The sequence below is a fragment of the Penicillium atrosanguineum genome, assembly GCF_028827265.1.
Source record: "Penicillium atrosanguineum strain IBT 20685 chromosome Unknown utg000008l_segment0_segment0, whole genome shotgun sequence".
Lineage (NCBI taxonomy): Eukaryota > Fungi > Ascomycota > Eurotiomycetes > Eurotiales > Aspergillaceae > Penicillium > Penicillium atrosanguineum.
In genome coordinates, this window is record NW_026623140.1 from 2,891,335 (window position 1) to 2,919,243 (window position 27,909).

The 27,909-nt window shown below is 52.4% G+C and overlaps 12 protein-coding genes across 12 annotated transcripts; 5 read left to right on the plus strand and 7 right to left on the minus strand.

Annotated features, from left to right (window-relative positions):
• Nucleotides 1-1,069: 1,069 nt before the first annotated feature.
• Nucleotides 1,070-1,730, minus strand: N7443_010614 (peptide alpha-N-acetyltransferase MAK3; the record flags this gene model as incomplete). The annotated part of the gene is made up of 2 exons (XM_056890670.1): nt 1,070-1,312; nt 1,380-1,730. 2 exons carry the CDS (start codon nt 1,728-1,730, stop codon nt 1,070-1,072), a joined length of 594 nt encoding a protein of 197 aa, XP_056737161.1.
• A 212-nt stretch (nt 1,731-1,942) lies between these two features.
• Nucleotides 1,943-3,939, plus strand: N7443_010615 (phospholipid:diacylglycerol acyltransferase; the record flags this gene model as incomplete). The annotated part of the gene is made up of 3 exons (XM_056890671.1): nt 1,943-2,272; nt 2,337-3,744; nt 3,794-3,939. 3 exons carry the CDS (start codon nt 1,943-1,945, stop codon nt 3,937-3,939), a joined length of 1,884 nt encoding a protein of 627 aa, XP_056737162.1.
• Nucleotides 3,940-5,769: 1,830 nt separating this feature from the next.
• N7443_010616 (phosphatase PAP2 family protein) lies at nt 5,770-7,171 on the minus strand (the record flags this gene model as incomplete). The annotated part of the gene is made up of 2 exons (XM_056890672.1): nt 5,770-6,649; nt 6,753-7,171. 2 exons carry the CDS (start codon nt 7,169-7,171, stop codon nt 5,770-5,772), a joined length of 1,299 nt encoding a protein of 432 aa, XP_056737163.1.
• A 1,781-nt stretch (nt 7,172-8,952) lies between these two features.
• On the minus strand, nt 8,953-9,275 carry N7443_010617 (uncharacterized protein; the record flags this gene model as incomplete). Its single annotated transcript, XM_056890673.1, has 2 exons — nt 8,953-9,071; nt 9,122-9,275. The coding sequence occupies 2 exons, from the start codon at nt 9,273-9,275 to the stop codon at nt 8,953-8,955; spliced, it is 273 nt and encodes a 90-aa protein (XP_056737164.1).
• A 2,400-nt stretch (nt 9,276-11,675) lies between these two features.
• Nucleotides 11,676-12,625, minus strand: N7443_010618 (VIT1/CCC1 transporter family protein; the record flags this gene model as incomplete). The annotated part of the gene is made up of 2 exons (XM_056890674.1): nt 11,676-12,216; nt 12,276-12,625. The coding sequence occupies 2 exons, from the start codon at nt 12,623-12,625 to the stop codon at nt 11,676-11,678; spliced, it is 891 nt and encodes a 296-aa protein (XP_056737165.1).
• A 929-nt stretch (nt 12,626-13,554) lies between these two features.
• On the plus strand, nt 13,555-15,277 carry N7443_010619 (uncharacterized protein; the record flags this gene model as incomplete). The annotated part of the gene is made up of 7 exons (XM_056890675.1): nt 13,555-13,659; nt 13,716-14,129; nt 14,190-14,366; nt 14,420-14,458; nt 14,506-14,714; nt 14,763-14,912; nt 14,962-15,277. 7 exons carry the CDS (start codon nt 13,555-13,557, stop codon nt 15,275-15,277), a joined length of 1,410 nt encoding a protein of 469 aa, XP_056737166.1.
• Nucleotides 15,278-15,904: 627 nt separating this feature from the next.
• N7443_010620 (uncharacterized protein) lies at nt 15,905-16,280 on the minus strand (the record flags this gene model as incomplete). Its single annotated transcript, XM_056890676.1, has 2 exons — nt 15,905-16,004; nt 16,063-16,280. Coding segments are annotated over 2 exons (318 nt in total), but the record flags the coding sequence as incomplete, so codon positions are not given.
• A 662-nt stretch (nt 16,281-16,942) lies between these two features.
• Nucleotides 16,943-17,292, plus strand: N7443_010621 (Nucleic acid-binding OB-fold; the record flags this gene model as incomplete). Its single annotated transcript, XM_056890677.1, has 3 exons — nt 16,943-17,039; nt 17,079-17,138; nt 17,192-17,292. The coding sequence occupies 3 exons, from the start codon at nt 16,943-16,945 to the stop codon at nt 17,290-17,292; spliced, it is 258 nt and encodes an 85-aa protein (XP_056737168.1).
• Nucleotides 17,293-17,833: 541 nt separating this feature from the next.
• On the minus strand, nt 17,834-19,602 carry N7443_010622 (carbohydrate-binding module family 48 protein; the record flags this gene model as incomplete). Its single annotated transcript, XM_056890678.1, has 3 exons — nt 17,834-19,084; nt 19,326-19,455; nt 19,580-19,602. The coding sequence occupies 3 exons, from the start codon at nt 19,600-19,602 to the stop codon at nt 17,834-17,836; spliced, it is 1,404 nt and encodes a 467-aa protein (XP_056737169.1).
• A 1,388-nt stretch (nt 19,603-20,990) lies between these two features.
• N7443_010623 (cyclic nucleotide-binding domain-containing protein) lies at nt 20,991-22,229 on the plus strand (the record flags this gene model as incomplete). Its single annotated transcript, XM_056890679.1, has 1 exon — nt 20,991-22,229. The coding sequence occupies one exon, from the start codon at nt 20,991-20,993 to the stop codon at nt 22,227-22,229; it is 1,239 nt and encodes a 412-aa protein (XP_056737170.1).
• Nucleotides 22,230-22,672: 443 nt separating this feature from the next.
• Nucleotides 22,673-23,507, minus strand: N7443_010624 (uncharacterized protein; the record flags this gene model as incomplete). Its single annotated transcript, XM_056890680.1, has 3 exons — nt 22,673-22,962; nt 23,017-23,226; nt 23,273-23,507. 3 exons carry the CDS (start codon nt 23,505-23,507, stop codon nt 22,673-22,675), a joined length of 735 nt encoding a protein of 244 aa, XP_056737171.1.
• A 797-nt stretch (nt 23,508-24,304) lies between these two features.
• On the plus strand, nt 24,305-27,892 carry N7443_010625 (forkhead domain protein; the record flags this gene model as incomplete). Its single annotated transcript, XM_056890681.1, has 2 exons — nt 24,305-27,034; nt 27,581-27,892. 2 exons carry the CDS (start codon nt 24,305-24,307, stop codon nt 27,890-27,892), a joined length of 3,042 nt encoding a protein of 1,013 aa, XP_056737172.1.
• Nucleotides 27,893-27,909: the final 17 nt, after the last annotated feature.

Consider the following 27,909-nt stretch of genomic DNA (forward strand, 5'->3'; position numbering starts at 1 on the left):
TTATTCTCGGGATCCGTCGACGTTCTAGCCGATGAGCTCGATGTATCGGATGAAGATGCCGTCAAGCAGATCCTTCTACAGGACGATTACTTCGGCTGCCGTATGCCTGAGTTCCACCACGTGATCCAGGACGGAGCCGGACCCATTAGAGCATGGCTTCTATAATATATTCAACAGAGTATCTGCATTCTGTCCTTGTTAGTAGCCGTAGATCATTTCGGTCATTGGGTCGTATTTGATGGGCGACATAGTCAAATAGTGTATCTAAGCAGATCCCTATCATAAAACCATCGGGTAGTGGGTCGAAATGAGGGTGGTAAACTATTCCAGTGAAGTTTAGCATCTGTAAAATCTACCCGACAAAAGAAACCCACTGAATCTTACGTCTTGACGTTTATATATCCAAGGTTTTTGTTTGATTGATGTTCTTGGCCTTGGGAACATGGATTTGAGGTCGTCAGTATTGATGACATTCACGGAGAGCCGGGGAAGTGACCGTAATCCGACCTGTTGATGCGTTGCGTAGAAATTGCTATTTTGGTGTTTTATATCGGCGGCACTTAGACGTTCCATCGCATTTCGGAGGGCCTCGCCATCGCCCTCTTATGTTTGATGAATCACGCATTTTGCTGGAGAGCCATGAGAGTGGAGGGAAGCTGGACGCCTTGCAAGCTTCTGATAAGGTTTATTCTCATTATTTTACTCCAAGCTTCCTCCGTTCCTGAATAAGCATCATAGTCTAGTTGCCATGTGAGTCGGACGACCGAAGACAATGCAACTCCGGTTGAGCTTCATTTTAACTCATTTGAATGACCCAAATAGGTGCGGAGGGCCTCTCGGGACCCGAAGATATGAAGCTGTCCCATACTAGTGTTTGGTATGCTCTCCATGCAAAAGTGAAACAAAATCTCATTGAGCTGATATGCTGCAATACCCATACGCCGGTTTTATGTAAAAGTGCAAGTCTATCTATTTTGGTCGTTTCCCATAAAGCATATCATGAAGTATCATGCCGGCACATCCATCATACAAGACAGTGGAGTGCATGGTTCCATGGGCCACGAAACCCTCAGCTATTCCCATTTCCTTGTGTAACACTAGCCACGACAGGAGGAAGGGGTGACGGATAAGGTGGTCCGTAGGGATCAACAGCCGTTCGAATAGAGCCAGTGCCTTCTTTCAGGTAGAGAACAAGACGGTAGGCCGAGTTGCCATTCAAATAGTATCGGTGTAGTTGCTTGCTGCGGAGGAAGCCAAGGCGTTCGTAGAGTTTCATTGCGGCGGTATTGGTGATCTCGGTTTCGAGGGCGATCTAAGACACGACACATGCTCGTTAGCAAGAGATAAATATCGTATTGAGAAATCAAGAAGAAATATACCTCGTCGGCGTCGCGCTCAACCATGGCGTCAATGGCCATGCGCACTAGCTTCGTCGCAATCCCACGGCCCCGGTACTCCTTGTTCACAGCCAGCATAGCAATATACCCCCTTAGAGGGCCACTGCGGTGCGGCTCAAGCTTTGAAATGACTACACCAATCATCTCGTCTTTCTCGTCCATCGCCAGGAAGCAAAGGTCGCCCCATTGGTACAGGAAGTAGCGGTAGACGTAGATGCTGTAGGGCTCGGATAGGTCCTTGCCGATCAGCTGGCGCATGCCGGCAACGTATTCATTTTCACGGGCGCCATCGTACCGCACGTAGTGGATTTCATCGGGGGCATCTTGGTTCATCGCCGCGGCGTCATGGAGAGAGGGAGGGTTGGGAGGTGGTTGGTGGGATGAGAAGGCGGAGCAGCAAAAGGTCCCGATTGCCATGTGACGCCGATCTATCCGCAACGGGCATCTTATTGGGATTCCCGTTTAGCTTCTCTCATTCTCGTCCCCCTCGAACCTCCGTCGAATTGAGGTTGGGCTTCATTATCTCTACCTTCTGAGCGGTCGCTATGTTGCGTCGCCGCACGGGCAAGGACGAGGTCCCGGCCTCGGACTCGTCCCGCACTAGCAGACCCCAGTTCAACCGGCTCAAAACAGAAGAAGAAAAGCTCCGCGAGGAGTTTGGCGGTGCGAAAGTCAAGCAGCTTGTTATCCGACCTCGCTCTAAACGTCGAAACGGGTTCATCTTCGTGCTGGGCGGCTTGTTCGGTATCTTTATCGCCTTGTTCTTCGCGAATCAGCAGGAGGTCATTAGCTTGGAATCGCTGTTGGACTTGAACCTCGACTCATTGATTGATGCCATCCCGCAAGGAATCATTAGCGACGCCAAGCAATTCACTGTATGGCTCTCTGCCCTTTCTTACCCATCCAGCTGTGCCTTGCTAACGAAACGGCATCCTACAGCAACATGACCGCGACACTGTCACCTACGATTCCTTCTCTGTCGGGCTACACCTACAGTCACAGGGCGTTAAGGCCAAGCATCCCGTCGTTATGATTCCTGGAGTCATCTCCACCGGTCTCGAGAGCTGGGGAACCGGTGCCAACTCGCGGCAGTACTTCCGGAAACGACTATGGGGCAGCTGGAGCATGATGCGGGCCCTAGTGATGGATAAGGCTGAGTGGAAGAATCATGTTATGCTCGACCGCGAGACAGGTCTGGATCCGCCGGGCATCAAGCTTCGCGCGGCGCAAGGATTCGATGCAACCGACTTCTTCATCACGGGCTACTGGATCTGGAACAAGATTCTAGAGAACCTCGCGACGATCGGCTATGATCCTACGAATGCATTCTCTGCTGCCTATGATTGGCGATTGTCGTACCCCAACCTCGAAGTCCGCGACCACTACTTCAGTCGACTGAAGTCTTATATCGAGACTGCGGTCGAGGGAGAGGGTGAGAAGATCACTTTGGCGTCCCACAGCATGGGATCACAGGTGGTACTCTACTTTTTCAAGTGGGTTGAGAGCGAGGATCATGGCAAAGGTGGCAAAGACTGGGTCAACAAGCACATTGACTCATGGGTCAATATCAGCGGATGCATGCTTGGCGCCGTCAAGGGACTGACCGCCGTGCTGTCTGGAGAGATGCGCGACACAGCGCAGTTGAACGCCTTTGCCGTGTACGGGTTGGAAAAGTTCTTGTCCAAAGAGGAGCGAGCAGAGATCTTCCGTGCGATGCCGGGCATATCTAGCATGCTCCCCAAGGGCGGCGAAGCCGTCTGGGGCAACGCAACCTGGGCACCAGACGACCGACCGGGCCAGGCTGTGAGCTTCGGCAACCTACTCAACTTCCGGGAAACTAACTCCTCCTGGACGCGGCGCAACCTCACTACGTCCGAAAGTCTGTGGTACCTTCTGGACCAGAGTGAAGACTGGTACCGCAACCAGGTACTGGGCAGCTACTCGCACGGAGTTGCACACACTAGAAAGGAAGTCGAAGCCAATGAGAAGGACCCGCGAACCTGGCTCAATCCCCTCGAGACGCGTCTACCTCATGCCCCCGATATGAAGATATACTGCTTCTACGGCGTGGGCAAGCCCACCGAGCGCAGTTACTTCTACCAGGAGGAGCTCGACCCATTGACTAACCTGAACGTTAGTATGGACACAACAGTCACCACTGACGAGAACATCGACCGCGGCGTGCTCATGGGCGAAGGCGACGGCACAGTCAACCTGCTCAGCACAGGCTACATGTGCGCCAAGGGATGGCGCATGAAGCGATATAACCCGGCAGGGACAAAAATCAAAGTCTTCGAGATGCCTCATGAACCCGATCGCTTCTCGCCTCGTGGTGGCCCCAACACTGGTATGTTCTGCACCTACGACCGCTATTACCAATCTCTAACCCAGTCCAGGCGATCACGTCGACATCCTCGGCCGTGCCTCACTCAACGACCTGATCCTCCGCGTAGCAGCCGGTAAAGGGGACGAGATCGAAGAGACCTTCGTGTCGAACATCCGCGAATACGCGGATCGAGTACAGATTTTTGACGATGAATAGACATGATTGAATGGGAAGGGCGCCGGACTTTTGGTTTTCGTTTTCGGTTTCTATTACATTCTGATATCCACTTACACCTGTCGAGTTTTGCGTATTGCAATTTCTAGATGGAGGCATGGTTTGTTTCTTGGGCTTGCGGGTCCTGTATAGTCTTTTAGCGCTGTTCGAACACTCATTCAATGAAAGACTACGTTTAACCTCAGTCTATGTTTATTTACGTACGAGACGAGACACGTTTCGAAAAAAAAAATAAAAAATTGCACGTTCTGCAAGATGCAAGGCTCCTGACGTAAGAAACCTTCCCCCTCGTGTACACTTCGTATTGATTACCTGATGCGTCTCAGCCCAACAAGGAAAAGCAGTCATATGACCGAATCTAGAACCAAGCGAAGCCTGCATCACGCATCAATGACTCGATTCGGTCTCGGGTAACTTTGATCTTCGTCTAACAGCTCCCAGACTGAGTGTGAACCTTGGGACTTTGTGCAGCCTCAGACGGCTACAGATGATGGACGAACAATATTGAGGGGCAGCCCCTCTCCGGCAGGCCTCGGAAGGGCACATGCAGAGTTGAGCCCGTGGGATCGACGTGCAGTAGAGCGAGTCGATGATCAGCAAGGCGGGGTTTCAACTTGTCCAAGTGGCATTCCAAGGTGGCGCGAGGGATCTGCACGGGCTGAGACTGCTTTGTGCGGTCTGACTTGATGATTCTCACAAGGCAAGACTAGCAAAATACGTAAGGGTAATAGACACAGTTTGGAACTGAATAATAATGTACAATTCTTCATAACTTCATCTAGGGATTATGAATAACGCTAACGATATCCCCAACGGGGTGGCCCCGCTGTACTCCGACTCACACACTAACCCTCCTCTCCTCCCGAAGGAGACAAGACATTAGGGTTCACACATTATGGTGCTGGTCATTTGGATTCGCGCTTCATTCCAGCCAGAAGCGAAGATATCGACGCAGGGTCGGCGAATCGGCCTCCGTCAGCCGTTCGCCTCCCTCGCCGCCCCATCGCTGAGCTCGTAAGAGTCCCAGCTATCCACCTGCTCTGGAGATCCCCTATGGAATACTCCCAGGCGACGCCGGTAATCACCTGCCAGCGGCGAAGGCATCAAAACGAAGGGCAGACCGAATGAACGATCAAAGGCATCCCTTCTTCTATGTGCCGATGCAAAAAAACACAATGTCATCAAAAAAGCAAAAATGTCCAAGTTTTCTATTGCACAGCGAGTGGGGTGCAAGCAATGGCGCCGAAACTTTTGTTCAACCGAACCCGAACTCCCCAGTTCCCAGGCGCCAGTCATAAGCGATCGACACGAATGATAAAAATGTTTGTGCATGTGGACGAGCCCGGCGCGAAGAATAAAAGGTAGCTCGTCCAGTCGGAAAGTCGTAGCGAAAGACATGGGTCAGAATAGAATGATAAAAGTGCAAACCGTTCCCTGGAGGAAACGTCTGTATCTGTACAAGCGAAGGTTTCCGACGGTGGCAGAGCGAGTCGCAAACCCCAAGCAGGTGGTTGGGGCCGCCACCGGAATTAATATTATAGACGGAGAAAGTCACTCCACAGGCGGAGTGAGGAGACATGTACAGCCAGAAGGTGAAAACAGAACCTTCGGCTCAAGGCGGATCGAGAGCCGCGCGAACCGGAGGTTTTCAAGGGGATTAAAAACCGGTAGAGGTGTCGAAAATGGCTCGATGCAGATAATGGTCCCAACATTGTCGTCAAGTAAAACGCCGTTTCAAAAAAAAAAAATAGAAAAATTAGATGCAATAATGAATAAAGGTCGATAATCGGTATATGCATGTCGAGGGATCGTTTAGCGGCCGGCCTCGATGTCGTGATTGGAGGTCAGAGTCTCGCTCTCCCACGTGTAGTGGTCGTCAACGGGGGAAAGGGAGCCTGAAGAGATCGAGGACGAAGAACCCACGGTCCACTCGTCGCTGTCCAGGTTGAAGTCACCGTCCAGGCTGGCGAGGTCGTAGCCGAACTCTCGTGAGGCGTCACCAACTTCAACGTAATCGTAGTCCCAGCGGAACATCTTGTCACTCTGGGCGCGAGGCAGGAAGCGAGTCTTGGCAAAGTAGAATGCCACAGTGGCCAGCAAACCACCACAAACCAGATCCACAGCGTAGTGGTGGGAGAGGTACATGGTAGCCCACCACATCCAAAGAGTGTAGGTGACCCAGAGGGGCTTCAACCGCGGGAAGACGTGGCTCATGAACAGAGCCGCAAGAGTGGAGTCGGCCGCGTGGAGCGAGGGGAAGGCACCGAAGACTACGGGTGACTGCCTGAAACCCGAGGTGTACAGGTCGATTCCAAGAAGCTTGTCGATACGAGCAAGACCGGCGGGGTTGCCTTGCATCGAGTAGTCTGCCGGGGCGAGACCGTACAAGTTCTCGTACCACGGGGGTGAGCAGGGGAACACCAACTGAATGGTGACAGCACACATGCTAATATAACCGAGAGTCCGGGCAAAGAGGGGAGTCGTGCCTGGAGGACCGAAGATAAAGAGGAGTAGAGAGACGACAAAAGGTGCTCCATAATGGCAGAGGCCATAGGGGATCCACGCCAAAATGTCAAGCACGACGTTTTGGTGAGCGGACAGGATGTTGCTAATGTTGGCACCGTACAGGATGTTCTCCATCGCCGGCAACACCCGGACCCAGATGGCAGGCCGCCAGTCGCTAGGAACGAACCTATTCACGAATTCAATTAGCCAAATTCAGACCGCCACGCGCCTAACATTTTGCCTCGCGGGGGCGCATTCCTACGGAGTGGCAATGCGGGTGTACAACTTACTGGCATCCATAGAAAAAGATAAGCCATCCAGCAATGGGCAAAAAAGGCAGGAAGAATTGCCGGGTGATGGGCAGAAGCAGGGAAAACAGTAGTAGAGTCGAGATCGCAGTCTTGCCGAGCGGGCCAGCAGATTGAATGATCGTCAAAGAGAAGATGCCGATAATGAGAAGCAGGAGGTACTGGAAGTCGTACATCGTCCACCTATGCGCTTGAAGGGAGCGCAGAGTATCGACAGGCGAGAAGGAGGTCTGCAACGTCGAGATAGATGAAGTGGGCGATAAGCGACTCCGGAGCTTCGAACGGATCTTGCGGCGCATTCGATGCGGCACGAGCATCTGGAATGAACGCCATGGCATCTGAATCTGGAGTTTACCGAACTGGTTCTGTGTGCGATCCTTCCATGACGGATAGGTATTCATCTTCGCGGCGAGTCTCCTTCTAGGAGACTCTGGATCACTCGAGGAGAAGGGGTTAAGGGTCGAGGGATGCCGCGGGATGAGACGGAAGGAAGTCGCGGAGTGTTCGGAGGGGGCGAATTCAACGTGGACAGGCCGGCATGCGAAGGATTAAAGAAGAGGGTAAGCAAGGCGCGGAGCCTAAAAGGTGTGAGAGTAGGAGGAGGGGGCGAGGTAAGGATTAAGAAGGGGAAGATTGCATGTTGAGACGATTCTGTATTGTGTATTGGTATTACCGCGTTCCCGGTTTTGAGTCCATGGCGTCACTAGTCCCCTTCAGGGGCCCGTCTCTATCGATGCAACGTACATATGGTCATATGCGGTAATCTTAGTATTGGAGGCACTACGTAGGTTACTACTTGATCAACGGCGACGAACGTGTCGACTCTGTTTGTATAAACAAGGACTTGAGTAACCAAAAAAAATAATTCTCCGTATTTTATACAGCGTCCGGAGAAGTGCCGGGCGGATGCGGCGGAACGGAGTGAACGGAGGCCGATCGGGCAGATGCACGAGAGATCACAAAGCCTTCCGGAGATTACTGCATTGAAAGACCGAATATACCAAGACCGAGGCTGATTCTTCTTGGTCATACTATTCTTTGTTCTTCCACTATGTCCTCATGACTTAGACCTTAGCGGTCTTGGAGGATGGTAGCCCACAGGACAGATATCTGATCTATAGACTAAGCTCGGTCCTGAAAGAAATTAATAAAATACCATGCCCAGGGAAACTATCCCTTGAGAATAAAAAATTAAATAAGGCAGGACAGCTGTGTAGGGAGTGTATTAGTCGGGACGCAAATTTTCGCAAATTTTCAATATAAGATCCATTGCAGGAGGCCGATTGGTCAAGAGCTCCTTCCGCGGCCCATCGTTCCGAGTGGTATCCAACAGTATCCTCAGCTGCTCCGTCCAATTTCGCTTAATGCACCAAAGTTGTACAGACCGTATTTCCAGTATTGTAAGGTGTGTGTCGCCCTGGTGATTATTCACCTGGAATAAGGCTCCAACGGCCGTTCCAGGGTACTACCCCCCTAATTATTATGGCCGACTCAGGGTGTCCCAGGGTATCACATAGGGGCAGGCACTTAATATCGACTACCGAGGCACATCCGCAATGAATGGCCCTGCTACTTGGCGAAACAGCTGATGTTATCGTGTGTGATCGCGTGTCGGGTCGCGTGTCTATGAGACAAATAAACGGCGAAGCTGCTTTTTAGAGCTCCTTACCAGGTGGAGTGTAGCTCGTAGCTCGGCACAGTTGAAAGGTAAAATGAATACGAAAAATTAGAACTAGCGCTGCACTACCGAACGCTATCGTCATTAATGGTCCTGTTTAGTACTGGGTCCAGCGCGTAGATGAGGATGTGCAGAGCATAGTCCAAGTGTCTCAGTAGGGGATGACCAGCCACCCGACTTTCTTCGTCCTTGTGGCGCGATTTCAAATCCCACTGCTCAACATCGGGGCTAGCGCATGTATTCTTTCTTAAAGGTATAGTGAAGGATGACCGTCTTGCCGTCCCCCAGTTTCAGATTCTTGTGACGCGCGACCGCGGCCAATCATGAACCATCCCTGGGGTCAAAGCTCCCGTGTGCCTGACGAGGCGTCTCGTTATCCTTCAATCGGTATCTAGATAGTGTGAGCAAAGGCTTCAATGATCGAAGTACAGAGTTGAAAGTAAGGAGTACAAACCGTACAGTTGTAGAGTATTTTTTCACGACCGCTAGAATTGGCCACTGACATCAAATTTGCATACCGGTGGAGCTGACCCCAAATCCTGGCGACGTCGGCATAGTCGGTTCCAACTTGATGTACTGGCTTTCGAGATTGTCTTCGCGCTGCTGCGGGTCACTGCCTTCTTCTGTGTCAAGTCAGTCATGGACCATCGCGATAGTCTCAGATGGGTCTGACCAGCGACACTGTTTGTCTCTAGCCACCATATCATGAAGTAAAAGATGCAGATGTGCGCAACCACAACCAAGAACAGTGCGATTCCAGTGAAGGTGATCTCTGGGCCCATTGATTTTCGAACGTCGAATTCGTACTCCTCGGAGATGGGTGCCATTGAAGTCAGGATGAGTGAGGTACGGTCTAGAATGATGATGGTGATGATGTTTTATTTTTATTTTTATTTTTAACAAATGATAGGCTCTGAAATGGAAGTAACGATGATCATTCTATTACTGAAGGTGTTTTTAGAGCTTGAGTTAATGTTGAAAAGCATCCTCACTTTGCCTGGTTCGACGTCGCCATTGCCAAATTGGGGATCGGAAGTAGACTTGAAGGTATGGTACATCGCAGTTGCTATTCCACCAAAACATCAAAGACCATATCAAAGACAATCCCACTGGCTTTCGGATTCTCCTCTACGCCGATACTGCCATTCAGCTTGTCAAACTGTACAGGCGCGACCGATGATTTCTCGGTCCCCGTGGATTTAGCTCTAGCTCGTTCCCGCCCGCGCATTTGAGCTCACTCTTTACAGGGCCCTCTATTTGTACACAGATAGCAAGCGCCACAGATAAAGATCCCAGACATCTGCGAAACTACGTCTGCAGCCCTATACGCGAAACATCTCGAACTCCACGTCAACGCTCTCCTCGAACCAGACCTATCCCCAGACTCCCATGCGATAATCTAGCGGCACCACCACCAACCAAAAGGCAATACTGCAAAGCGTCTACATCCCAGTCTTACCTTCTCAGCCTCCAACGACGCGGAACCCGAGATCAATCACAGACCAGAGAGCCATACCAAGAGCCGGGGCGCGTACAAGATACGGCCGTCTCGGTGCAAAACCAAAGACGGTAACGAGAGATCCGAACGGTCGACTGTGACAGCGTAATACTCGGATTCAAAATATAGCACACCGTATACTCGTACTCGTACACTGACGTTGACCAATCTCGGGACTTTCGGTGGTTGCCTGAGCACGAGGTGGACCGCGGGGGAAGATGAAGCAAGGCTTACTGGTTACTGACCCTTAATCTCGCGCGCGTCCGAGACGTGTCCGATTTTCCTCGCTGCGCCACCTTCCGAGACTATGTATGCTGACCTCATAACCGTTTCTTGGTGCATATGGGGAATTGGGTCAAATCCACTCAAGGCTGCTTGCTCCGCTTTCTGTGAGGGCTGGAATGTACGTGGTGCAGTAGGCTGATGGTATTGAATTTGGGAGGACTATTTTTGGATAGTTTCGGTGCTTACCGGATCTTGGGTTGGAGCTGAGAGCCTTGTTCGGGCGTAGAATTGGGCTGAGATTTCTTGCTGATGAAAACTCTATATACTCTTCTCCGTAATTATTCTCCGTTGAAGTATGGTTCTGAGCTAGTCTCTTCTCGGTTATTCTACCTTTGACCTTCAGTGCAGCAAGATTGCAGGCAGTGGTGTTCCGCTATAGGGACGTCACTATCGATCGAAATCGAGCCTCCCGATCTAGCAAGCCCAAAATGAAAACCTGGAGAACTGGCGGTCTACAGTGGCATGTGGCATGAGCCTGACATTCCAACAACCTAGATTGTAACAAACGCCACGATACGATTAGAGAAATGAGGATACCAATTACTTCCAGCTCGATCGCAGCCTTGTTTCTTACGGCCCCCACCGGCGACAAGGCTGGCCCCTATGCCGGTTCGCCGTCCTTGGCATTGCCCAGCCAGGTGGGTCGGTCATCGTGGCATTATCTAGGCATCACTTGGTATGTGCAGCCTCACTAAGCCACAGCCACACCCATGATCGTCCCTAGTATCATAGCGCATCGTAGATCAGGAAGTGTCCTGCACAAGCGGGGCCCGAAGCGGAGAATGCGCAGCACCTCCCCAAATTGTCAATTTCCTGTAATTAATCGTCAGAAAATTGAAATGCTACCAGGATGTAATTTCGGAGTATGTAATAGGCAATGCCTGAAATTTACTGTGGCAGTGGTAATCTAGAAGGGTGCCGGATCCGCATGGCAACCGGAATGATGAGCCCATGAGAATAGTATGACGCAATGGTCATGGTTCTCGAATCGCGGGCCGATACTACACCACGTCGACACAGGACTGTCGGGATTTGTTCTTGCGGATAATCGGGATTTATGAGTGGGGTGACGCTTACCCTTGATGTGGAATTTGCGGCGGCGGTGGTGGTGCCGATTTTCCACGGATCTGGTACCTGGAGAGGGCCGAACCATAGACCTGCCTTATCCGGCCGACTTGAAGCATGCAAAGAAGTATGAAAAGTATTGAAGCTGATACAGAAGACTTGAATTGCAGTCGATGGAGATAAAGAAGTCCATTGAGAAATAAATGAGTCGAGCCACCCGAATTCTATATACTGTGGATGCTTTTGCAAGGCGCCTTGGCCAAGGAAATATTAACCAGATAACGCCAACCCGGGGTCATAAGAGAGATGCCATGTCGTCAACGCCGAAAAAAACAATATGAGTCAAAGTTGAGGGTATTATGGGGTATCGGGGTGGGTTTTAGTCTTGCTTGGGGTGGTCGGGTTGATCTCCATGAGCCATCATCTGGAAGGCCTTGACCAGTCCCATCGCCGAACCAGCAGCAATACCTCCGACAAGAACCATTTGCACGCCACCGACGAACCCCTTGCGGACGTTCTTGCGACCCTTCCAGCCACTCACGAAGCAGGTCTTGCCGTATCCGAAGAGGAACAGGGCGACGACCATCGTGGCGATAGACCAACGCAGGGCGACGAATGCATCGTGGGGACCGACGAAGAAGTAAGGCAGAAGAGGGACGAATCCGCCGATGAAGTAACCCAGGGCGATAGTGAGCGCGCAAGTGACTGCTCGAGATTCTGAGGGCTCGGGGAGAGTGTGGTGGAAGTTCATGAGGAATGAAGGGAGCATAGGCGAGATAGCCAGGTGGTTGGTGAGCTGGGCCACCAGCTCTGAGGGCAACTCATAGGGCTCGAAAATGTCGGAGATCGTGGTCGAGACGGAGCCGGGGTCGGTCACAGTTTGTGATTGAGTTTCCTTCAATGTAGCCTTGTAGGATTCCCTGTATCAACTGTCAGTGGGGCTGTTGCTAATACACTTCTCTCGTCGTCTGAAACCCACTCTTCACTCTTGGCTCCGAGGTATCCACCGAGGCCCATTGAGATGGCACCTGCAATGAGCTCGGCCATACCGCCAAAGACGACTACCTTAGTATCACCAAGGGCAGACAGGCCAGCAGTGAGGGCAAAGGGCACTGTCATGCCGTCGGAGAGACCGATGATAGCGTCGGAGACGGTGCGACCGTCAAAAAAGCGACCAGACTTCTTCTCCTCCCGTCGGCCCTGTTTCTCGCCGGCCTCGACATCCGTCCGCAGACGCATATGCATATCCTTCTCGTCGTCGGTAGCCGAGCTACGATCGGACAACCGTGAGTAGCTCGACATGAGACCGCTGAATGAATTGATCGACATTTTGACTATTGACTAGCAATGGTAAAACTGCAACGACAAGTTCGAGAAGTACAGTAGCACACGACAGGAAAGAAGAAAAGGACAAGAGCGGCGGACGGAACTTAAGTCAGATCGAGTAAAGCCATGTGCCTCGCTTGAAGGTTGCACCAACGTGCGGAGACGATAGCCCCTTGTACATGGAGAGTATCAGAGCCTATCGAGATGCACGTGCTTGGCATTCCCTGCAACTAAAAACTAGCGCACAGCCCGTAGTCTTCTACGCGGACGCGCTAGGGCGAAACGTGCCGCTGGTTCTGATCTGGTTGGACTATTGTTGGGCTGACATAACGTGGCTCTCTCAGGGGTGAGCCAATCAAGTCATCTCTATTTGCTAGCAGAGTAAACGACTCCACCTCTACTCCATTTCTAGATTGAAATGCTTGATACCCGTGCCATCGACTAAGGCGCCTTGCCGAGTCCCGACATGTTCTAGGTCTGCATTCCTGTGAGAATTCCTAATCGCCTCACCCCCCCCCCCCCCCACCTTCCTACAGGGATAGGATTCTGCGGCAGAGTCTAGGGCGACCATCCGGCGGTCTCCGTCGAGTAAACAGTCCTGGTGCAGAGAGCGATGTGGGCATGCTCATTTTTGGCGTCAGCCATCCCCCTCGTGGTCGCTTTAGCTTCGGTCACAGGCCCAGTCGAGTTGGGCTATCTTGCTCGGTAGATGGTGAGGACGGAACTATGGCGTGTACGCAGGTACAAACGAGAAAAGGGTGGAGAAGGGTGTGTAGATGCTAGGCCTACGGTAGAGAAAAATATCCCATTGAAGTGGGCATCTTCCGGAATGCTTCTTCTATAAATTCCCTTTCTTCCCTTGCATTCTGCATCCGCAAGGAAGGTGCAGAATTCCGATCTAGATTTCCCACGCAACATCCGGACAAGCCACGATGAAGTCGATCGGGAGCCTAATTTGTCTTGCAGGCCTGCTCATCCCCGTATCAGCCCATCCTACGGCCCGAAATTCGCAGATCTGGGGCCAGCTGCGGGAGAATGTAAGTATAATAAAACCAGTTCAGCTTTTTCTCCGTCACATCTAATCTCAATTTAGATCAAACATGTCGTCTATCTGACCTTGGAGAATCACTCCTTTGATAACATTGCGGGCTACTGGGACTTTCACGAAGGCATTGACAATCTAGTCAACCGAAAGTTCTGCAACGAGTACACCAATGCCAATTGGACCGTGTGGGGAGAGCCGCTTGAGATCTGTGCTGGTCCCTACGAGACCGAGGTCCCACTCACCGATCCCGATCACAACTTCGCCGGGGTCACTTATGAGATCTTCCGCAAGTGGAACGTCACCAAGGACGATGTTCCCAATATGGCCGGCTTCGTTGAGCGTCAGTCTGAGAAATACAGCTCTACACCTGGCGATGCCTCCTTCGTGATCCAGGCCTACAGCCAGAAGAAGACGGCGCTGCTTGCTGAACTGGCGCAAAACTTTGCCTTCTTCGATTCCTACGTATGTTGTCATCCACCCATTCAAGACAAAGAACGAGATAGCTGATGATTGAGGGCACAGCATGCTGAGCACCCTGGCCCGACTAACCCTAACCGCCAATTCGCGACCTCGGGATCTAGCTGTGGCTTCGTAGACAATACAGACCAGGCTGCCGGTTTCTACAACAATGTCACTGGAACCAGCTGTGCCACATCAGTCTTTGAATCACTGAGTAATGAGGGAATCAGCTGGAAGAATGTAAGACGCCGAAATCACTTGAATTCTTCTATACCTCAGCTGACGATTCCTAGTACTACGAGACTGATATCGTCGATGCGTTTAACTACAAGGTAAGCATCCCTTCCAAATAGCGAATCCCAGCACTAACACTACACAGTGGGTCCAAGACAATGCCATGGACCATTTGCATCACGCCGATCAGTTCTACCGTGACCTGGAAGAGGGGACCCTACCCGCCTTCTCATACATCAACCCAGAGTGTTGCACCATTGATTCGATGCACCCAACCAGTCCCATGGCGTCGGGTGAACAAATGATCAAGCACCTTTACGATGCACTGCGCCGCTCGAAATACTGGGACAACGCGTAAGTGCAGCTTCTAACCGGTCTATACCAAGATACTAACAAGCATAGTCTGCTGATCATCAATTTCGACGAGCACGGTGGATTCGCCGACCACGTCCCCCCACCGATGAACATCCCCCAACCCGAGGATAAAATCACCTTCAATGGAACCTCGGAGGGACACAACATAACATATGACTTTACTCGTCTCGGTGTCCGGTATGCTTGGCGAAGTACCTTTACGAGTTAAGAAACTGACGGTTCATAGCGTGCCCGCCTTCTTGATCTCGCCCTATGTTCCAGCGAACTATCTCATTCACGACGAGGGTACCATGTACGCTGAAAACTCGGCCTACACTCACACCTCGATCCTGCACTTCCTGCAGGAGCTGTGGGGATTGGAGGGTCTCAACAACCGAGTGCAGTGGGCCAAGACTTTCGAGTCGGTCTTCACCGATGTGCAACGTCATGATACACCCAAGACCCTTGGGACTCCGACATGGTATGGTGGAAGCGGACAGCCCGAGCCAGATACCTTCTACCGCTTGAACCAGGACTATTCTTACTACGCTTCCCTGGATTAAGGTCGACCTCACTAGCTCTCTGGTCAAGATGGCGCGGGAATGGATATGGCCACCCGTGAACCCCACCTGCATGAATAACGAAACATGACTAGCATGTAACTTGTTAATCAAAAAATGTTACCACCGTTTGTACAGATGTAGATTTGCAATCAAAATGTATTCAGAGAAAAGATCTTTGGCACGCAAAGAATGCTATGTACAAGGCCGTAAGGCGCGAATTCCAATATCCAAAGTCGAGATGGCAATGCCATCACAGAGAAGATCCCTGGGTATAAGGCATGATCATACATCGTGACGCATTGGGCGGTATCAAGAAACCGCAAGGATGGAATGCAGATAGGAGTTGAAGTGGTGAAGATCGATCGAATCAAGAAGACCAAAGATATGAAGATGAAGTGCTGGCTATGCCACGCAGAAAAGAGAGCCAGTAATATCTGCGTCGAGCCCTCGAGTCCAAATCACGGTACCCAGTACTCAGTACCTTGGCGAGGGTATCGGCTCGAGCGCTGACAAAAGACGAAATGAAAGTAAATTAAAGCGAACTGGGCGTTTACTTCGAGTGCCTAACCAGCAAAGTCAGTAAACATCCTACACCCAGGATCAAACCCAAAAGCAGATAACATACGGCTTGCGCTTATCACCATTCTTCTGTTCGGCACCACTCATATCCCAAAGCCGACTCTTGTACGCGGGAAAGGAGGTGTGATTCCACATATTGACGAGGACACTAGAATAGATTAGATTAGCGACAACCCCCACGCATTTTGAGAAACAAGAGAACAAACCTTTGAGTACGATCCTTATACGCCTCATCCTTGACCTCCTTAACCTGCACCTTCATTCCATCCTTGCTGAAGACCATATTCTTCTTCTCCATCTTCGCGCGCGTGTTCTTGCTGACATCTTGCACGATGGTGTACACTACGTACCCGACGCCCGCGACGATCGCGACGAAGAGGAGGAGAAGGACGAGAGGGAGGACGCTGTGCTTGGACTTTGCCATTGTGAAGCGTGACGCTGAGAGGGGTGTGGCTGGAGGAAGGAAAGTGAAGGGTGGAGGGTCTTTTGTGCTCTCGGCGCCAAGGGTTGAGTCGCGTGTAGGCCTGGGGCTTTTGCTGGGCGCTGCTGCCTAGAGGGCGTTGGTATGCAAGAAGTACTGAGGTTTGCAAGTTCCGAAGGAAAGTAAGGGAAAGAAGCGAAAGGGTATAGGAAGTACTGCAATCCTGCGCTAGAAGCATCAGGGGCTTTTCATAATAACGGACAACGGTTCTGGTTCAGGCCCCCGTGACGTTGGTGTTGATTCGACGGGAAGGATGGCTGTGCGGCGTGGCTTGCCGTTCTATTCTTAGCTTTCATCTGGCCTTTTTCCATTTCTAGTTCCTTGTTTTCTTGTTTCCATATCCTAGTTTACTGACATCTGAATACCTTCATTTTTATCCATCGTAGATCAAGACTGTTGACACATCCTAACGTAGCGCACTGCAAACCTGGCAACCTTCGGCTCGATCGGTGGATAGCCGTCTCATTTGCGTCATCATGATAGAATCCCAAACTCTGGCGACCGTCTTGATCTGGGGAACTCTAGCTCTCATTCTTTAGAACTCCGAAATCCCGACTGCTGTAAAACGTTCAATTCTATCCCTAATCCCTAATCCCTAGCCCACCATGTGCGACGTACCCTTCTTCCCCATCTTTCCCATCTGTTTCCAGTGCGGCACGGACCAGAATCCGTGTCATTGCAAGGTCGTCGGGCCGACTCTAGGTGAGTCTACTATCTACTTCTTTCTTTCTTTCTTTCTAGGAAATCGCTCAATGCTTACGGCATTCGTGGATAGGATTCTGTTCTACCATCATCGCGGCAGTATGTAAACAACAAACGATATCCGTGGCTGAGCTAATGACTAACTAACGCAGGTGGTTTGTTGGCCAGCTTCGATCTTTTGTGGCTGTGGCTGTACCAAGACTGGACGAGAGTATGTCCTTGTGCCTTGTTCCTAGTTGGTGGTGTGGGCTAATGTGAGGCAGTGTGCTCGCATACCCGGTTAAACTGAATGGACAAGTCAGTAATGCTATACCATTTTAATCGTGAAATGGGGTGCTGGGCACCTGGGGGTTTTATATAATTGGGACGGAGTTTGGATTTGATTTATATGTTTAGCCTTGATGCTAGGGAATGAATATACGTTTTTCAAACAGGTATCGCACTTTAGGCTGGGGTTGACAGGGCTGGGGTTGACAGGGTCTCCTTACGTTTGAGTGCGTAATGGGCGTTGGAAGACTTAAATCCTACGGGATTGATACAATGGCAAGAAGTAGTTCTAAGGGTAAATTCCCCTGTCGGATTCGATTGAATTGAGGAAATTATCAAGGGTCCATTAATCCAGAAGTGGAGACACTATTAGAGCAGACGAAAACAAGGCTTGCTGGAATACAATGCGGTGCAGAATGAGGTATCCAGGTCAAAATAAAAACAAAGGCAACGGAAGCAGGCAGTTCAAAAACAGACAAATTCCTCCAGCTGCTTTATCCATCTAGGAGCCAGATCACAAGAAGCATCTACTTGAGCTTCTCCTTCAACTTTGAGAACCAACTGCGACGCTTCTTCTTCTTGTCATCCTTACTGCTACCCTCTGAGGTAGTCGTAGTTCCGGCAGTCTCGGTAGTGCTGGACTTCTTAGCAGGCTTCGGGGTGCTCACTGTGTCGGTAGGGACGGTCACAGGTCCGTCGGTCACAACTGGGCCAGTCTGGGTGGCGGTAGCAGGTGTGGAGGTTGGTGCCGGCCCAGAAGAGCGACCCGGGGGAGGAGTAGACATGGGAGACACATCGGCGGAGTCGAAGCCAGGAGCGGCGAGACCAGCGGCGAGGCCGGGGGCAGTGGGCTGAGTAGCCGCAGAGAGGGTAGGAGCCGGAGTGCCGGCCGACTCATTCAGGTTAACCTTCTGTCGGAGTTCTTGCTCGACCTCCTTCTTCTCTTCAACAGCCTCCTTGTTGGCTGCTGCTTCGGGGCTCTGGTGAGAGTTGGTAATCGACTCTTTCACGACCTCCGGGACATCCTCTACGGGTTTGGTGCCGTTTGTCTGCTTGCTGCTCTCGAGAGGAACAGCGCCGGCCAGGGCAGCAGTGGTTGAGGTAGGAGCTGCCGACTGGGTAGTGTAGTCACGGTCGCTGGCCGGTTGCTTGTTCTTTTCGAGAGGGACCTCAGCAGCCAGGGCAGCGGTGGTCGAGGTGGGAGCGGCCGACTGGATGGTGTAGCCAGGATCGGCGGCGGTCTGCTGGTCGTTCATGGCAGCCCGCTGTGCGGGTCCGCCCATAGGCAGACTGGACTCGGGAATGAGGTTTTTGGAGACGGGGGGCACGGCGAAAGCACTGGAGGTAGCGGTGTCGGGCTGAGTGCCGAGGGGCAGACTGTCTCCCTTTTCATACGACTCCTTGTCCAGTTTCACGGTCGACTCGACGGTGTTGCCATGGACCGAGCTTAGGTCAGGGACCTTCTCGCCAGGGTTCAGCTTGATCGGGTTGCCGTAGCCACCCGAGGCGGGAATGGGATTGACGGATAGGATTTGCTCGGACTCCTGTGCCGGTGTCTCAGGGAAGGAACCGGGGATTTCACCGTTGGCCTTCTCCTTGGGGACATCCGCAGCGAGGGCCGCGGTGGTGGAATCGGGGGTGACACCAGACATGGTTGCGGGTGCGGGGCGGGAGGAATCTTGAATCTCTTCAGGCAGGAGCACGTTGTTGACGTTGTTGTGTCCGTCAATCTCTTCGCGTACACGACTATCGGTTGTCCAGATGCCGTCAACAACAAACTTCAAAGACAAGTCAGCACTGGGACGACCCAAGGTTCGTGAAACAAGCGGTTTTATAGTTATGGAGTGAGACCGGCCGAGTGACGTCAGTGGATGGCCGGAGCGTCATGGAAAAACCGGGGGTTGCCTAAAGGGCTGCCTGAGGCTTGCTATGGCTCTGCTCACCGCAACGTTTTTATCTAGTGCGGCGCAGCAAAAAGACCAGGGCAGGGGGTATAGATCAAAGAGAGGGGAAACCGACCTTGTAGTGAACCTTCTCAATGGGCAGAGACACCTCCTTTGCGAAGCCATCGCTCACCCGGTCAAGTTTCACCGTCTTACCCCAATCGTCGAAAGTGCCCGTGACATATACGTCGTTCGCGTCGTAAGGCCTGCAAATGCGACGGACCGTACCAGTCAGCTATCCAATTCTTTCCGTCTCTCAGTGCGACTCGATCTGATCTTGGAAAGAGTCGAGAGAAAATGAGGAGGGGGAGTTGATGCGACAAGACTTACCATTGGAATGTAAAGATCCCCATTGTGAGTGAATGGGCCAGAAATGGACAAAGATGTGGCAGAGGTGAAGGTGAAAAAGTTGGGAGGAGAAGCAAGCTATCGGGTGGGGGGTGACACAGACCATGTTCTCGCCCTTTAGTCTTTAGTCTACGGGCCCTGAATCCAGGTGAACCTTACCCTATAGCTTGGATACTTGGGGGATTAATAATATCACAGGTACTGTGGGCACATGAGCTCCGAGAATCGAGAAAAATCAAAAAATCAAAAAAAAAAAATCCAAATTAGAGAGTAATACAATTGACATGTGCCTATGTAGGTACTGTACAGCAAGTTGCGGTCGCATTAATGAAAAGTGGCTGGGGAATAGTGATCGGTGACAGACGGGTTGACTCCTGTTCTGTGCATGGACATGCGCCCAAGGGGGCCTGATCGACACTACATGCTACCCGCACGCAATACTAACTTTGCACTGGCTATATCCCAAATTCAAAAATATTCCAAGGGAGAAGTCAATTATCCCTCCCTAGTCTCTCCCCAAGACAGGCTGAAAACGGTAGGGCACTAGTGATAAATGAATGACCTCAAGAGTCACCCTCCGCCCAGATTTGCCACCGAGTCCCACTCCTGTGGCGACCAATGTGCAACGGTCATCTCCCTTCGACACCCGCTGCGTGTTCTAGAAGACACCTGGAAGACGCCGTAACGAAGCTTTTTTTTTTTTTTTTTTTTTTTCCTCTGCTTTTCGCACCTTGGGCCCGGTCGTGTGCTTCCCCTATATGTAGAATTAGAAAAGTTAAGCTCGGAACTCTGGATCTGCCGGCTAGCAATCCGCGGGTGAAAGTGACGTCGATCGCCATAGTTAGCCAGTAGTGTTTCTGTAGTGGACTGTAGTGAATTCGGTAAGTCTAAAAGGTGTATGGTATGGTCCATGATCGACGAAGAAGCTCAGACCAACCGCCCCGACTTTACTCCTCCTCTACCCCTCCCCTCTCTCTTTCCCTTTCACAGCTCAATCCCTGAAACCTGGGGATCTTCTCCTTTCTTCTGGAGTCTCGCTGCCTTCTCTATGTAAGTGTCTTGGATCATCCCGAGATCTCCTCTCCTCCACTAGCTGTCCTCCCACTTCCCCCTCCCCCGGAGCGGTTTGTCTGGGTCCGGCCTCCAATTAGACTCATCCATGACCCATCCCCACTCACTGCTGGCCGAGCCTGCCCCTCCATTCTGAACATCTTTCTCCCTGCACCTTTCCTCTTGTCTCGATCTTCTCCTTTACATATCCCATCCTAACATCCCCACCTCAGAGCAGTCCAGACTCTCACCTCGCCGTCTTTACACCTTTGCAACCACACACTCTCTTTCCTATATTAGTCTGGCCGGAGCCGCGGCCCCTCCGGCCTTTACAACCGCAGTCATGGCGGAAAGCTCCAACTCTTTCCCGGGGACCAACCCCTTCATCAACACCAAACTCGAGAAATCCCCTAGCATCCAGAAAATCTCCGAGGATGAGGAATTCGAGGTGACGTCACCAACAGACATGACATTTCGACAGGCCAACGCTGGCTCGGGGAATGCCAACTTCGGAGGAAGCGCTTTCAGCGAAGGATCACAAGGTGGAGGCCCCGGAGCCTCATTTTTTGGCCAGAGTCCTTTCGGCACGGGAGCTGCATCGGGCGAGGGCGAGTCGGAGGAAGGCGGCCTGGGCGCGCTCCCCACGGGATCCGCACGGCAAGGCTTCCCTAACAACTATGCGTTGGGTCGTCGTACCTCGGTGTCGGCGGAGTCGTTGAACCCCACGTCTGCCGGCGATGAAAGCTGGGCGCCCCCGCACCACCCCAAGACTGACGAACAGTTGGCTCGCCTCAAGACCGCGGTCAGTGGGAACTTCCTCTTCTCTCATCTCGATGATGATCAGTTCAAGACCGTACTCGATGCCCTGGTCGAGAAGCCCATTCCCGCCAAGGATATCAAGGTGATCTCGCAGGGCGACGCCGGCGACTACTTCTACATTGTGGAAAACGGTTCTTTTGATATTTACATCCACCCTTCTGGTTCCGTGCAGCCAGGTCCCGATGGCCTGGGCAACAAGGTCAGCTCCACTGGGCCTGGAGGCTCGTTCGGCGAGTTGGCCCTGATGTATAATGCCCCACGTGCTGCCACCGTTGTTTCCACCGAGAAGAGCACCCTATGGGGTTTGGATCGCATCACCTTCCGGCGGATTTTGATGGACTCGGCGTTCCAGCGGCGCCGCATGTATGAAGCCTTCCTGGAAGAAGTCCCGCTTCTCTCCTCCCTCAAGCCCTATGAGCGCGCCAAGATCGCCGATGCACTGGATACCATCAAGTTCCCTGTGGGAGCTACCATTATCGAGGAGGGCGATCCGGGTGATGCATTCTATTTGTTGGAGTCTGGAGAGGCGGAGGCGCTTAAGGGCGGAGCGTCTGTCAAGGAATACCACCGGGGCGATTACTTTGGTGAATTGGCTTTATTGGACGACAAGCCACGCGCTGCGAGCATTGTCACCAAAACCGAAGTCAAAGTGGCACGCCTGGGACGAGATGGTTTCAAGAGACTCCTCGGACCCGTGGAGGAGATTATGAGACGGACCGAATATCAGTTGGATGCGTCCAAGTCCCCTGTTTCTGCTTCATGAATGTGATACGATACGATGAAAACGATTTGGGACATGACATGCAAGACTTGGACTGCCAGAGACCCTGAGTCTAGACCTTAGGTTATCTTTTTGAACGATTTCCATTGTTCCGTGTGCGCCCGTCCCCCATTGTTATTTTATTACTCCAATGACTCCTTTCTCTATCCCGATGCCCCACCGATCCAACGCTCTTTATGACCTGTATCTACTCTTTATCTGCGGCGCGGTCCCTGGCACAGGTACCTAGGTACCTATTGTCGTCCTTGTCATACTATCTTGCAGTTGAATTATTCATGTTCTGAGATTCTCGGGACAGAGCAAATTGACTAGAATTTATCAAATGATATTTTATATCCCACCGTACACCTTACCATGCAATGTAATCACAGGCCTATCTAGCTATGCCAATCGTTACCCGTATACCCAACGCCCACTGTAATGGTTCACCTTGAAACAACCAAATCACTACGCAACACCCACTTCTCCCCATTCGTCACTTCTTTCCCTTCATGCAGCATGCATTGATCCCCATGTCGATGGAACAACGCCATTCCCATCTCTGGCACCACAGTTATCGGCTCAGGGTTGCGATCAGCCCGTGTAGGTTCCGGCAAAAATACCGTCTCGCCGCCAGAGCAAGTAGTCAGATAAATAAGAAGGGTCCAAGTCGTGCGCGCAGGCATGGACTTCGCCGCCCCCAAAGGAAGGAAGTTCAGTGCATTAGATTCGTCATCTGCGAATGATTAGCCTACACCTCTTTTCATTCTCCGTGTAGATAAAGACGCACAATGTTGTGCAAAGAACTGCCCCGCTGAGTATCGATAGATGCGGATATTAGGATTCAAGCCTAACGGCTCTCCGCCCCAGACCTCTCGTGCTCTCCGTGCAAGTTCTTCCGGCGATGGAGCAGTCCTATCCTCGTCATATTCATCGTATTCATCCTCACCGAATCGCGTTGTGGCGAGTTCTTTCATCGCTGTCCCGCTCCATAACAACTCTGCGAATCGCGCATCCTCTACCTGGAACCGATCATTCACGCGTACCGCCTCGTCCTTCTTCGGTTTCCCGGGCGTCGTAGTCATAGGTAGGGACGCGAGAAAAGAAGCGTATGTCTTGCATAAGGAAGCGGGGGAGGAAGTTGTGGATCAAATAGATCTGATCGGGGACGAGGGCTTCGAGGCTTAAGTCGGCGGCGGGGAGGAGCGGGCGGAGAGGAGGCCAGTCTGGGGTGGAGATACTGGGCTTGGCCTGGGTATCGGACTTTTTTGGCTTGGGCATTTCAAAATTAGAGAGTGTCTAGATGTGTAGACGCAGAGGGGGTATGGGTGCTATGTAAGGTATTTTCAGTGGGGAAGTGGAGGGTTGTGCGATAAGATGAGCCCGAGGTTTCTGCATCTTCTCCAATTTGCCTCCGCTCCCCCCCCACAGCTTGGGTGACTTGCATAGTACAGATATGACACCGGCTAGAGGAGAATTTATTGTTAAGTTGAGATAGCTGGAGGAGGGGTACCCTCACGGTGAGCTTCTATTATCCCTCTGCGCTGAGCGCTGATCCATTGGAGTATAAAACTGGACGAGCCGAATGGCAGCGGAGTCAAGCCGACTATCTCGAGAGGGGTCGACTCCACTTGCAGATTTTGGCAATTCTACTTGCTAACACGTCAATGGGAGGGTTTGAAGAGCATAGGGGGGAAAGGAAAGCCAAATAGATCTCTCGATCTAGAGCAGACCGATTCCGTAGATCTAGACGGTGAGGAACCAGGCACCTAACGTGGTGGATCTGGTCGGAGGTCAGGAGCGGGGCAACAGAGAAAATTTGTCCCGGTAGATCGTTGAGGCCCCAGGGGAGATCCGTCCATGGCAAGTTTCTTGAGAAACTCTATGCTCTTTTTCTGTTTTCACGGCTTCACCCTTGACATTCTCTACGACCATTCACTCAAAATCATGCAGTAGACAGAAGAATCTTCAAAAGTACGGGCGTCTGCAGCCACCATCTCGGCAGGCCCTCACCGCCCGGCCCAAAGTGAGAACTTCAGCTTTTGTTCCTCTTCTCCTCTTTTCCCTCCGCTAGAGCCATGTCGTCGCAGACCATGACGGCGCCAGCAGTGGGCCATCGACCGCCTGATCCAGGCCACGATACGCCCATGTACGACTATGGTCTCCCCCAGAATGACGGCTCTCCCCCGAACGAATCGAGGAGCGACTCCGCAATCCGCGACATGCATAATTCTGCCCCAACCTCCAAGGGCTTGCCTACCACCCCGATCGGTGTCAAGTCGGAACCCTCCGAAGACCAGGACTTTCCCATGTCCGAGAATCAGAAGGAAATCAATACCCAGTCCGCCGCCGGCGCCCTGCTCGCCCAGCTCCTCGGAAATCAAACCGCGCCGAATTCTGCTGCGCCAGATCAATCGACCCGACAACAAGTGGATCAAAAGGATGGGAGTTTTGAAGAGTTGAATAGTCATTTTATGGGTCAATCCGGCGATTTCACCGCGACCATGGACTCGAGTCAGCAGCAGGACCCAAATTTAATATCAAGGGGCATGTCCAACGGCGGAAAACCTTCCGTTGATGTGCTCGCGGTTGCCGAAATGGGCCCCCAGGAAGGAAACAACACGGCGCATAGAGGGTCTGACGCAATGGACTTCCTCTCCGATCCCAAATCGGGCATGGATGAGCCATCTCTTCTGCCCCCTTTCGATTTCGCTTCTGCCGCAAATAACCCGTTCGATGCTCTGCAGCAGAACGAGCTTATTACTGCCGCGTACCTATCACAGGGCGCGGACTTGTCGGCACTGGGATATCAAGGTGGAGCGGCATCAATCGCCGGGTCTGAGCCTCAGATCCAAGCGTTTGCCAAGTTAGAGTTTGACGATGGTCATTTTTATGTCAATACCTACTCGTTTATATTGGGGCGAGACGTCCGCGCTGCGCGCGCTGCCCATCATCGAGAGATCCAGTTCCGGCAGGCCGTGCGAAGCTCTCGAGCGAAGAGTTCAAGTGGAGGCAATACCTCGCACACGCCCAACCGTATGAAGCGCGAGGAAAGTGGCCCAATGATAGGCAGTGTTGTGAGCGACCGGGGAGGTATCATGGGGTTTGACCCAGATGTTCCTCCGAATCTTCCAGCCAATGTCGAGCTCAGCCGACGATCATCAAAATCTTCGTTTGATGGTTCTGGACCGCCGCTGCACGCGAACCCGGCGCAATTAGAGTCGACTACTGACTACAATGCGCTCGCAATGCAATCATTGCAAGATGGTGCTGGAGAGGTCAAGCCCGTTGATACGATAGCTTTGCTCCCATCTCCTGACTCCTGTCCTACTATTCCTATTCATCCCCCCTCGACGATCGACGGCAGTGCCGCAGGCCACCGAGGTATCTCTCGCAGACACGTTCGCATTTCTTACAACTTCGACCGCAATCTTTTCGAGATGGAGGTTATGGGTCGTAATGGCGCATTTATTGGAGCCGATTGGCTTTCCCCAGGGCAAATTCGCCCGTTGCATAGCGGTGATTATATCCAGATTGGTGGAGTGCGCATCCGCTTCTTGTTACCAGATGTTCCTATCGGTGAAACTGGAGCGGACCGGATGGAAGAGAAGATGGCAGAGGAAAAGGAGGCGCAAGAGTCGATTGATGTCGACGTTGATGTTGATGCCGACGCCGATGCCGATGCCGATGCTGATGCCGACGCTGATGCTGACGCTGACGCTGACGCTGACGCCGACGCTGATGCCGACGCTGATGCAGATGCAGAGCACGAGATTGACGACATGGACAGGCAAATCAGCGAGAGTCTTGATGGCAAGGATTTCAAGAAGAGTTCCAAGAATAGGGATGATTCGAAACTACTGGCTTCCATCGAAGCAGGTGGGGATCAACCGGCTCGCCGCCGCGGACCTGGCCGTCCTCCTAAGGATGGGATCATGTCCAAACGTGAACGGGCCGAACTTGCTCGAGAGCAGAAGCTGGCCGCCAAGCGCGAGGCCAATGGAGGTGTCACGCCGCCTCCTCTTGTCAACACCAAGCCTAAGGCTGGAAAGACGGTTTCCAAGGAGCCTTCTCAAGCCGAGTCGCCTACATCCTCCAAGCCCGCCGAGAAGCGCAAGTACACCAAGAGGAAGAAGGGCGATGGTACCCCAATGGATTATCCTCTGCCTTCAACAGAAGGTGGCCACTATGCTACGGAGCAACGGCCTGAGGAATATGTTAAGCCTCCCCCGGTCAAGAAGCGCAAGCCATCACGGTCACCGTCTCCCAACTACCCTCCCGAGTCTGCTTATACCCCTGAAGACCTGGCGAAGCCTCCTTACAACTATGCCGTGCTCATCTTTGATGCTCTCACGGAGGCTACCATTCCGATGACGCTGAAGCAAATCTACCGTGCATTGAAGCTGAAGTATCCCTACTTCCGTTTCAAGTGCGAGACAGAGGGCTGGACATCCAGTGTTCGGCACAATCTTAATGGCAATGGGCATTTGTTCATGCATGCAGAGCGAGATGGAAAGGGATGGTCATGGCAGCTTCGTCCTGGTGCCTCTGTTGAGAAGGAGAAGAAGAGACGTCCTTCGCCTCCTCCCCCTCCGCCTCAGCAGCAACAGCAACCTGCACCTCCTCCCCCGACGTACATGTCTCCCATGACGCATTCCTATCCACCCCCTTCGGGGGCTCCTGCTCCTATGCCGAATCACCATCAGCAATTCCAATTCCCAACTATGCCATCCACCAAATTCCTTGCTCCATCAGCAACTCCGCAACAACACACAAGTCCTTATACCCCAATTACAGTCGAAGGAAAGGTATATCAACCGGCCCCATCTGCTCCCACTGTCGCCCCTCCTACGGCTCCTGCTCCGATCCCTGCGCCGGCTCCACTTCCAGCTCCTACTCCCGCTCCTGTTTCTGCACCCGCTCCATCTCCTGCCCCTACACCTGCACCGGTCCCGGCCGCTGCATCTTTCCCCATTCCGAGTGCCATTCGCAGCAGCCTCCCGGCCGCCTTCGCTCAGACGATACCTTCGACCTACACCTCCCCCTATGCCAATAATCCTGCTCCACAGGCTTCTCAGCCACAGTCACAGACTCCCCAGCCTGGAGCAGGCGCACCGGCGCAGCACCAATCCCCTTATGCGCCTCAAAAGCCATCTCCTTCTCAACCCCCTCACCTGAACGCGCAACCCCAAGCTTTCCCGCCACCCGCAGGGCCATCATATCAACCCCAGCACCAGCAGCACCAGCAACAGCACCAGCACCAGCCGGTCCAGTCGCAGCAGCATCAACATCAGCATCCGCCGCAGCATGTGCCCCAGCCACACCAGCAACAACAGCAGCACCAACAGCACCAGCAACGTCCGCCGCCTCAAGCACAACAGGCGCATTCTCAACCGCCTCCTCCGGTACAGCAAAATTCCGCACCTCCCGGTCCGCCAGAGCCATCCTCGTTCACTGAACGCGCGAACAAGGCCATCGACGACTTTGAAGCCGTTCTCATGGAAGACTACGAAGACAAGAACTACATCCGCGAGGTGCTCCGGAGTGCGCGCGCTCGGGTCTTGGGCAATGCCACCGAAAGTTCATTCCCAGGTGGTGAGCCCAAAGACGAAGCAGTTATCATGGACGTGCTGCGCAATTTGGTTGGAAGCCTGAAAGACGAGTAGAAACACCCTTCTCTCGT